The sequence below is a fragment of the Hydra vulgaris genome, chromosome 04 (genome assembly GCF_038396675.1).
Source record: "Hydra vulgaris chromosome 04, alternate assembly HydraT2T_AEP".
In the NCBI taxonomy this organism is placed as follows: Eukaryota; Metazoa; Cnidaria; class Hydrozoa; order Anthoathecata; family Hydridae; genus Hydra; species Hydra vulgaris.
In genome coordinates this window covers 38373639-38385524 of record NC_088923.1, presented here as the reverse complement: position 1 = coordinate 38385524, position 11886 = coordinate 38373639, and the positions used below count along the sequence as shown (strand labels likewise).

The window sequence follows — 11886 nt, the reverse complement described above, 5'->3', positions numbered from 1 at the left end:
ATGCAGCTTGATGTCCTACAGATTCTTTGTGATCAAATATTTTCTTACGAAACGAACTTAACTGTTGCTTTCTATTTTCACCATAATAAGAAACTTCATTATTGAACTAAATTTGCTTGAGAAGAATTTTCTTTAATTTATTTTCTTGTTTATTTTTGTTTGTTTTTATGATGCAAATTATTTTTTGTTTTTTTAATAGAATTTCTTAGAAAGCATTTGCGTTTCTAAGAAATTCTATTGTTTCTGTGCAATGTTTGTCCGAATATCTCATAATGCCTTATAACGATTTTTTAGAACACAAACTTTTACACTATTTGCGACAGTAATATAAAAATATCAATTAAACAAAATAACACAAAACTAAATATGAAAAAAATCACCAGTTTCTTCTCAGTTGACTCTCCGGTTCAAAAAAATCAAATGAAGTGCAAAAGAAACACAAGAAATCAGCATTATAACGTCAGATTTACCCTTCTGCAGACAATTACTTCGAATTAATAAGACAATTAATTAACCTGCCAAGTTGCAGGACATTTGAGTAAAAACTAGAATTTTCCTTCAAAAATAAGTGGGTCTGTTTTCAACAAAGCTTGGCTGCACAACTGGCCAAAAAATGAAATCACTTAGCGTAGAAATTAAGATTGGAATGAAAATATCAAAAGAATGGTCAATTATGAAGTGTCTTATTATGGCAGAAGAAGAGTGCAACAGTTAAGTTTGAAAAAAAAATATTTGATCTTAATAGATATGTTTAATAAATAAAATTGCTTCAGAGTTGGTTGATTCACCTGGAACATGTAGTATAACATATCTGTAGAATGTCAATACATGCTTTAGTTTCTTGAACCAGTTTAATGTTTGACTCTGTATAGTCAATTAGTTGGTATAATGATACAGCAGTATGCTTACAACAGCTTTACAATTGCATTTAGCATAAAGTACTTCACCAGTAGACTTCCACAAGTGTGTAAAAACTTTGTATTGTTTATGTTTTGCCAACGCTGTAATATTACACTTAGTAATAAACAAATCTATGGATGCTTTTACATTTTTACAAAATTTTCTTTAAATAAGCGATAGCCAAGAGTTTGATGCTTTTCAGCTTCTCTTTTACAATTATCGACAGATCCTTGATAAAATTGTGAGTCATATTTGGCTAAAATAAAATGTCTTTTGTTTAAGTTGAAACTGTTGTTTATAGATTCCTCTTCATTGAAAACAACAAGTTTATCATGCTTTAGTTCGCGATAAACAGCTTTAGGTTCCGGACAACAGCTCAGAAAAGAGCTAGTATCTGTTTTATTTTCTAAACTAGCATTAAAAGAACTCATCTCTGTAACAACATCTATTTCAAAAAAAAACTTTATTTGATTGATTATTTTATTTTTTAGATTCAAATAAATACAACTACCATAATGGATTGCTCATTAGACGACTTGTGGGAAATGTCTGTTGCTTCATTTTTTACTTATATAAAAGGTAGAGTTCCGTAACTTTTTTTTCTAGAAAAAAAGCACTGTATATATATATATATATATATATATATATATATATATATATATATATATATATATATATATATATATATATATATATATATATATATATATATATAATATATATATATATTTATATGTATATACATATTTATTTGTAAGAACACTTATCCATCTTTTTTTCTTCTGTTTCACCTGTAAAAGCTCTATAAATGTATACAATAATATATATATATATATATATATATAATATATATTGTATATGTAAATGTATATATTAATATGTATATGTATATATAAATGTATATAATAATATGTATTAAAATCAGATATGGATATAAAAATTGTCCGGAAACCAATATAAGGATCAATGTGTACAATGAAATATTATACAATGTGTACAATTAATCAATGAAATACATTATCAGCCATAACGTAGTTAAGGTGACTCGTTATTATGAGAAAAATATTCTCTAAATATTGTGTATAAACATGTTTGATTTATTAAACTAAACTTATTTTTTTAAATAATTTTCATAAGTACGTTATGGTAAACCTAAACAATGTAAAAACTCTTTTAAAAAAGTAGTACTTAAATAATAAAAACCATTTCATTATTGGCTTATCAGGCCATCATTAAGTCATTTCAATGTTTAAGTGGCAATAAGTTTAGGGGCATCCATTATTGCCGTTTTTACCAATTGTTTACATATATAAATTTGGTTTTATTAAAGAAGTGATGTAAAGCTGAGGGGTGCAAAAAATATGTATATTACGTCATACTTAATCAATATTTATATTAAGTGACAAATAATTCCCAGTTACAATTTAAATGCATAAAAAAAATTATAAAAGTTAATAAATCCTAAATTAAAAGCTTTTATTAAAAAATTTCTTTAAAAGCTTATTGCGATATCAGCACGAATTTAACGGCGCCATCTTTACAACGTTAGAGAATCAGGGAATGAGTGTTTTAGGTCTTTAAAATATAGATTGCCTTTTTAATACTTAGGGTATTGGTATTTCAATAATAAGGTATAGATAACGCTTTAACACTAAAGTAATTTTTAATAAAAAAAGTTGCATTAGATATTCAGTTAACTAAAAAAATCTATGTAATGATTTTTAGAAAATATAATACAGTACTATCTCTCTAATTCAAATCTCCTCAATTCAAAAAAGCTTGATTGAATTTTAATAAAAACTATAAAAATAAATTGATTCCTAATGAAAATACTTATAGTTTTAATTTATATCAGTTGATATTTAAAAAACAACGATAATGCTTTAAAAAGAAAATTTGTTCAATATTTTGACAAATTTTATTTATTTTTTGCTATTTTTGATACTGTAATTAATTGCGGTGACAACTGTTGTATCGGAAATAAAAAGACAACAGTTATTTTTTTTTTTTCGAAATAACAATTTAATGCGCGCATACCTAAAGGAATGATTTTTTCTGTTAACGGATATACAAAGAAATCCGTTTTATTTTGGTTTACAAAGAAAATTAAAAAAAGTAATAATTATGTGGTCAAACAACTCATTAGTTTTGTACATTATATGTACTATGCCTACATTTTATATTATTTCACTTATTTGCTGAGGAAACAACAAGACTTTTTTTGCAATATTCCAATTCAAATTTATGTTTTCCGTTTTTTTTTATCCGTATAAATATTGTTTTGGATTTAGCTTTACATTAACGGCCAACTTTTCTGTTTAAAATTATTTGTATTTATTAAAAACAACGTTTAAAGTTATTATTTGTTTGAAAAAATGAGCACATCTTCATTAGATGGTGTAATGGTTATTGATAGAAGACGACTGTCAGCTCAATCAAATGCAAAAATTCAAAGAAGGACTAGAAGAGTGTGCGTTTTGGGACCATCTAGAAGCGGTAAAAGCTGCCTAGTTAAACGTTTTCTTAACAACACATTTAGCGAAATTTACTTCCCAACAATTGAAGAATGCTATAATCTAGACTACGTTTACAAAGGTTATAACCTTAATTTGGACGTTATCGATACATGTGGAGCATATGTATTTCCAGTTATGAGAGACTTAAATATTAAAAAAGCTGATGTTATAATAGCAACTTATGAAATAAATAACAAGTTATCAATTAAAGAGTCTATTTCAATATGCAAAAAAGTGCTTGAAATTCGCCAAGATGTAGTCCCTGTTATACTTGTTGGTTGTAAATCAGATTTAAATGGAGAACCGAGAGAGAACAATGATTACATCAACGAAGAATTGAACTTGTTAGACCCCATAAACATTAAGCATGTGCTAACGTCATCCAAATTGAACATAAATGTTAACGATGCTTTTGAAGTTGGCTTTGATGATGTCATCAAAATTGTTTCTAAAAAATCATTGACGTCATGCGAAAACTACTTTGAAAATCCAAAAAAAAAAAAAAAGATTAATTTTTGCATAACGTGCTAGCTGAACGGGAACGATAAATAAACTTTAGATATAAGTTAAAGAATTTTTATTTTTATATAAAAAAAATTAAAAAGATTAAGCGCAAACAATTATGTGTGGGAATGTAGAGCTTCTTGTTTAAAATAAACTGTAAATTATACGACAATGAATTCAATGCAATAAATTTATTTACGACAATATCGTTTAACGATTGTAAATTAAAATTAGTATTTTAAAACTGTATTAAAAAATATATTTTAAAGTTCTGGGTAAAACTGATCACTATTTTTAAATTTAAACTTTTTATTTTGAAGTGAACGTAATAAGCTTACAGCAAGAGACAGATAAAGAAACATTGCTTAGAAGAAATAAATTAGTACTTGTTATATTTTATTAAACTTTTTTAAACTTTTCTTTACATTTTTTGGAGGAAATAACAAACTTTATTTATTGCTTCAACTGTCTTTTTAATTTTTTGTTTTTTATTTTTATTTCCGAGACGAAATTTTTTTGAAAAAAAAAGTTTTAAACCTAGTTTTCAGAATTTTTTTTGGCAATTCTTTGAATCCTCATAATATATATATATATATATATATATATATATATATATATATATATATATATATATATATATATACATATATATATATATATATATATATATATATATATATATATATATATATATATATATATATATATATATATATATATATATATATATATATATATATATATATATATATATATATATATATTCAATTTCTATATGTATTTTTTCACAATATCCATATACAATAATACCAATCTAGCATTCAGTATTTTTATTTCAATAAGTTTTTAAATATATATTTTAAATATAAAAACGTTTTCATATGAAATAAAACTTAACTAAAAATATTTGCTAAAATTGATTAAAATAAAATTCTATTAAAATGTTCCAGAAAAAATAACGACCTCCATTACCAATTACTAAAACATAAGAGCATTGAAAACGAAAACAAATACAGAAACTGTAAATGTTTTTACCGAGGCCTACTTAAAAACAACAACAACTTTATAGAAAAAAAAATTAGAGAAAGTATAGCAGCTTTGGTGCAGTGGTTAGAGTTCTGGCTTTAGAACAAGCGCACAGTGGGGCAGAATTGCTTCAAAATTGGACGTTTGACAAAAATAAAAAAAGTTGTTATGAAGCATTTTTTGGTGGTAATGTATTAAAGAGTCTCTGGTCCATCTTATCCACGTGTTTTATTTAGGGTAGGACTGACTTTTAACCCTGTAAAACCCATAATCTAGCTAAATTCTTTTGTTTAAATAATAACTCGCTTGCGCGAGTTATTAGTACTACTTTGTACTTGGAATAAAACTAATCGAACTTTCGAGTAACTTTTTTTGAGTGACTTTTAACATAAAAATTTGGACTACTGTAATTTATTTTAGTGAATCGATTAGAATACGCTGTAATATTATTTATTCATGCAAGCTTTTGATTTTCTTCTTTTTTTCTATGATCACTTACCGGTTTTTTTAAAACTCAAAATTACTCGAAAATACATTAAAAATGTCTGACAATTCCATATAAATGTTTAAAATTCAACAGAGTAATTTTTCCTAAGTCATGAAAATGCCCTTAAAGTAATTATTTAACTTAAAAATTCAAAACAAAAACAAAAAAATTACTTTTGTCCAGTTTTAAAGCTTTACTGCCCCACTGTGAGATGGTTAGTGATTCAAAGTTGATTTTCGGTTTTGTGATAAAGTCGTAAGGACTACTTGAAGAACCTAAATAAAAAAACGATATGCTAAATTTAACTTTTATATAGAAGTAGGTGATCATTTGGTCTCCTGCGCAGAGATTTCATTCGACATAAAGCGCCATATTACTATAAAGATCTCTGTGCAAGAAAGCAAATGATCTCCTACTTCTATTTAAAAGTTAAATTTAGCGTAGCGTACTTTATGAATAAGTCCTAACATAATGTATTGAAATAAAAGTAGTTCTTCACCTCATAATATTAGTATTAATAATATCAATATTTACTGGTGAACGCAAATCTCAAAAGAGTTTAATAATTACTTATGTTGCACAGTGGGCTAGAATGTACTAAAAGTTATCAAAAATTAAAAACCCATTAAATATAGTCATACTACATATCAAAACATAGGTTTATAGAGTCATTCATTGAAATTGAACTTTATTCTGCTGGCATCCTTAAGGTGGTTCCTATTTAATAAAAAGTCAATTTTTTTTTAAAAGATAAAATTTTTGAAAAAAAGATTTTTTTATGTCAAACTTAATTCTCTTTCACTTGGTATAATTTTTTTTACAGTTTATGTGTACTTTTTACAGTTTTGACAATTTTGTACAGGCAAATTTAATTTTTTTTTTTTTGCCTAGAAACGGCCTTAGCAACCTTTTTTTTTTATTATTAGTCTCAAAGACTTTGAGAACTTTATGTAATTTATCTCTTTTGCTTTTTAATATTGCCTTATACGTCCAAATAGACTCAAATTCGATTGCGTAACTCAGCTTCAAAAAGAGACCAATAAGGACAAAAATGTAAACAAATTATATTCGTACTAAATAATTCGTACTAAATAAAATGCCTTATTTTAACTATAGCATTATCAGACCAATATGGAAAAAAAGTGGAAGAGGGAAGCATTACTGTATATCATTGTATGGAAATTCATTTTATAATAACAATATAAAAAAAACTAATATTGGTCTGTTTTCTTTCCCGAACATAGAGTAAAAACACGACATTCACAAAGCTTGGTGTAGCAAAATATGTTAATATAGACGTAAAGAAGGTTCTGATAATTTTGAAATAATAAAACACACTAAAGTGCGAGAGTTTCACTTTAGGCCTTTGGAGATAAAAATTAGCTGCAGTAAAAAATCTTTAAAAAAAAGAAATGAAATTTAAGGCTTGTGTTCATTTTAGACAACACAAGAAAAATTACCTTGAAAATCTCCATGTAAAAGGTCAAAATATCCAGAGTTAGTTAAGCGATAAAAAACTAAATACAATACTGGATTTCACAAATAGTTAAAATTGTGAAAACTGTAAGCTATTGCCATCCGAAAAAAACAATTATTTAAAAAAGGTTAGTAGTAGTTTATGAAAACTAGTGTAGCTTGCTTAAAGAATATAAAAGTTTAAAAATAATCAATGACCAATTAAAAAATAATATTTTTAGTTACAAAAAACATGATAAATGTTTTAAATTGTTGGCTGGCATGAGTTAAGAAATTTTTGGCATTTTATTTGAATATTTATATCCTAGAAATGAACGTGAAAGTATAAAGTATTATTATCCTGAACATCATTCTGAGGAAAAATTACCCAAAGAACTGTTTACATATCCTTCATATTTTACATATCTAGTTATAGGTGAAATATGAAATCGATTGACTAACTATTCATGTTATTAACATGACTAAGACTTTTTTAATTTATAATTTACTTGCTGGTTTAAAACACCAAAATCCACTTTGTCAAGATCTTATTATACGGTTAAATTTGATATACCTTAAACTTGGTGCAATACTATTTTGATCTAATTTAAATCACCAAAATCTTAACATGTTGTAATGTTTCAAATAGACTTATCCTAAAACACTAAAATCCTAAAACAAAAGTTATTATTGACTGTTTTGAATTGGTTTGTCAAAGAAATTTAAGCCTTACAGTTCAGAGTAGTTTGTTTTCCCACTATAAGCACCATTTTACCTTTAAAGGATTAGTTGGAAATGTTTTTTTTGGTGCAATTACATTTTGTTAGTAAACTACTTTTTGGTTCTATTTCTGATATTGAAATAGTTAAACAATACGGACTTTTAAAAAGAGAGCTGTAGGGCAGTGGACATTCTGTAATGGCTGATAAAGATTATTTAATATCTGAATTGCTTAAACCTTTTGGTATAACACTTAATGTTCCAGCCTCTTTAAATGGAAGAAATTAACTATTACACATAGAAGTTATAGAAAATCAAACAATATCAGCTACACGAATTCATGTAGAATGCGCAATTTTTACTTTATAGATTTTCTAATAAAACTGTACTGAAATGTACTTAAAATACATGAAATGAGCTATTTATTATTGAGATAAAATAAATTTTTTATAAAATTAATTCAACTTATTTACAACATAAAAAAAATAACATTTATCAAAATTAACGTTTACAATAATAATTCCACTATAAGTCTAAGCTATAAACAAACATTGAGTCAGTCCAAATAAACTCATTGCTATTTGAATATGTGCGTAATAGCTAAATGAGTGATTCTTCTTTAGAAATAGTTTCCCGGCAAATTATATATATATATATATATATATATATATATATATATATATATATATATATATATATATATATATATATATATATATATATATATATATATATATATATATATATATATATATATATATATATATATATATATATATATATATAAACTATTAAATAAATGTTAGTGTATTCTACATACATATTCTACAATAGAGTACTCAACATTCTTAAAAAGCAGAGCAATAATAAATTAATATAAACACTTATCTAATTTTCTTTAACAAGTTGTTTCACCATCAGTAGGACCTACTGATTGTGAAACAACCGGTTAAAGAAAATTGGAATAGTGTTTTTACTAATTTATGTATATATATATATATATATATATATATATATATATATATATATATATATATATATATATATATATATATATATATATATATATATATATATGTATATATATATATATATATATATATATATATATATATATATATATATATATATATTATATATGTATATATGTATATATATATATTTTCCAAGAATTGATTCACAAGTCCATCTGGATTTGCACCAAAACAAGGAATGCATGGTTGATCTTATAATCCAGTTTCAACAATTTTATTATAATTTCAAATTTCTTTGACATTTGTGAATTTTTTATTGTCTTCTGTAAATTGTTTTACCAAAAATTTAATGTTTTTTTTTAAATATTTTTTTTAATAGATAAATAGAAAAATTAGTTACTAAGAAGGTTATTTAGACGATTTGTCGCTATTTGTTTACATTATTTAGGCGATTTGTAGCATTTGTTTATATTTTCGTCCTTACTGGCCTCGTTTTAATGTTGATGAAATAGTTGCGCAATCGAATTAGAGAAATGTCTATTGTTATATATATTTAATTATTAAAAGTTGTGCTGTTGAAAAGCACACAGAATTAAGGCTTTCTTAGTAATTATTTTTATCTATCTACTTGTTCTAAGGTATTCTAAGTCAAAATTATTTAACATTTTATTTAAAATATAGTGAAATAACAAAGTTTAAACATGGGAAACCCTCATAATAACAAAAGAAAGTCATCAAGAAAGGTTGTTAACCCATTTAAATAAATAAACGATGTCTTTAAAATAGCGGTATCTCGCTTAGCGGTGGATAAAAGGTTTTGATTTCTATTGACCCCGGATTTTTTAAGCAATTTTAGTACTTAAATTAATAGAAACTAGAATAATTTTCTAATCTTCCAGTGAAAACCGTATGAAAAAAGCTTGATTCGATGGGTAAATATTCAATTTTGAAAAATGGCTAATTTATCGTTCTCACGAAAAAAGTTTTTTTCAAATATGGACGAAATTTTACATTTTGTACTTAAAGAAAGTGATGAAAATAGCAATAAAGATATAAAGATCTTGACAATCCTGACTTTAGTAATGATGAGGATCATGATTTGATAGAATTTGAAGTTGAAAACAATAAACATCTACCGTTTTTCAAAGAAAAATTGAGAGTACATTTTAAAATAATGTTGATGAATTGGAAGCTGTTTTTCCCTTTTTTAATTCTTTTTTGCCATCATCTGATGGATTTTAAGATACTGACAGTGAAAACTTTTGTGTGTCAAGCAAAAGAGACTGCGAAATTGATGGCTTTTGCCACTCCAAAAAAAGGGCAACGTACAAGAGGTGGAGGTACCAGACGAGGACGTGTTCGTGGTGGTACTGGTATAAAATGCAATAAAGGAACTTCTGCTAAAGGTTTTGCTGACCCTAAACATGCAGAAGTTATTGCTGATGATGCTGTATTCAATTTATATATTCAAAACTATGCTGTTTAAGGTAGTATGTCTAACCATTGTAGAGTGCATACTGTTTTGAAATATATCACACAGTGTGAGATTTTGAGTAAAAATTTGTTTATATACCTTTTTTTTTTTTTTTTTTTATAGCTTGTCTAACTGTTCTTTACTATTTGATTTTCTTGTTATTTGTTCTTTTTTAAAGAAAGCAAGTATTTGAAATTTTAGACCAAAAGATTCACTAACCTATTATATACAATAACTTTTGATAAAATTATGTTTGAAATTTGAAAATTTTCTGAGTTTATTTATTATATATATGTCTGTTTATTGTCTACAAATTTTAAAATAATCTGATAAAAGTAAGAAATGTTTTACTAGATTGAAATTACAATTTCAGCATTTTTTAATTTTCAAAATCCGCCATTATTGATTGCAAGACTTGATGAAATTATTTTTTTTCTTTTTTTTTTTCTTTTTTTAAAAGATGAATTACTTAAAAAAAAAGGAGTACAAAGTATAACTTGCAATAAAAAAAAAAATAAAAAAAAAAAAGGTTTCTGACAACTTTTTTTTTTTTTTTTTTTTATTAATTAAGATTAAATACTAAAATTATTAATCAAACAATTCTGGAGATGGTGACAATTATATTTTATTTATAAATTTTAAAATACTCAAAGAAATGATAACACTAGGAAGCAAACGCCAAGAATGTCGTGAAGAAAGTGTCAGAATATCTGATAAAAAGGAGTTCTCTCAGGAAATTGTTCCACCATTTGGTGGAAAACGAAAATTGACTAACAACTCTATTAATTCAATAACTAATTATTATGGAATTGCTATTCGAAGAAGTTTAAAATTAAATAGTACAATTGATGAGAAGTTTTATGTAATGAAAAAGTCAATAGGTGCTATCCTTCACCATTGCACAAACTTTTCAAATTTAGATAAGCGAAAATTGTTCTGCTTAATAGGGGATGATTCGTGGAGTAATTATAAGAAAAGTAAAAATAATAAACACAAAGAAAGGATTAATTTACTAGTGTGGATGTTCCCTATATTAACAAAGGTTTTTCAAGAAGTTTCAAATGAAGAGCGTCTGAACAAGGGCATCCACGAGAAAACACAAAATGCCAATGAGTCTCTTTATAATATAATCTCGATGAAATGTCCCAAACAAGTATTTGTAGAAAAGTCAGTTCTGCAGTTAAATGTTAACAGTACCATCCTTCAATTCAATGAAGGTCCATTTGGAATTGCCAAAGTATTTAAGAAACTTGGAATACAGAGAGGTGTCTATTTTAACATTATTTCTCATAAAGTTTATCGGCACAGCATTCAAATTTCAATTAATAAAGCATCAGATAAGACCAAAGCAAAAAGAAAACGCCTGAGGCCTATAGAGAAGGGTTTATTAGATAAGGAGTTACATAAAGAGGAAGAAGAAAGTTATTTTAAAGGATATTTTAGTTATGAAAATAAATTTTATATCTTTATTTTTAATTTTTCTTGCATATTGTTTTTTACGAAAATTGTAACACAACAAACATCATAACTTAAGAAATACTACTGATAACTGCTTGAAATTTTCAGGTTTTATTCATCAAGTAAACTGCTAGTACCTAATTTTTTTTCAAAGAATTATTATACTTGTTTGTATATTTTTAAAATTAAAATCAAAGGCTTAATAGCAGTTAAAAAAAAGTTGTTCTGAAGCGTAGCTTTTAATAGAAGCGAGATTTTTTTGTCAGAAAAAACTCACGAATTAGGTACAGGGAGCACGCATAAGTATACTAAGTTTGAAAGAAGAATGAGCTTTTACTCATGAGTAAGTGAACCCCCTTTTTGAGGGTATTT

At 25.4% G+C, this 11886-nt stretch overlaps 1 protein-coding gene across 2 annotated transcripts; it reads left to right on the top strand.

Annotated features, from left to right (window-relative positions):
• Positions 1-281: 281 nt before the first annotated feature.
• On the top strand, positions 282-4438 carry LOC105848690 (ras-like protein rasS). 2 transcript variants are annotated; one of them, XM_065796265.1, is made up of 3 exons: positions 282-963; positions 1392-1479; positions 3295-4438. In XM_065796265.1, the coding sequence occupies exons 1-3, from the start codon at positions 889-891 to the stop codon at positions 3945-3947; spliced, it is 816 nt and encodes a 271-aa protein (XP_065652337.1). In that variant the 5' UTR covers positions 282-888; the 3' UTR covers positions 3948-4438. The 2 variants fall into 2 exon arrangements, with proteins under 2 accessions (XP_065652337.1, XP_065652338.1); XM_065796266.1 differs by having other exon boundaries at positions 283-1141; positions 3295-4437.
• Positions 4439-11886: the final 7448 nt, after the last annotated feature.

What these genes read in the sequence shown, in the direction of transcription:
- LOC105848690 (XM_065796265.1), top strand. Translation starts at nt 889, where the DNA reads ATGATACAGCAGTATGCTTACAACAGCTTTACAATTGCATTTAGCATA. An exon ending in TCACCAGTAGACTTCCACAA is followed by an intron (nt 964 to 1,391) that starts GTGTGTAAAAAC and finishes TTTATTTTTTAG; the next exon opens with ATTCAAATAAATACAACTAC. An exon ending in ATTTTTTACTTATATAAAAG is followed by an intron (nt 1,480 to 3,294) that starts GTAGAGTTCCGT and finishes CATCTTCATTAG; the next exon opens with ATGGTGTAATGGTTATTGAT.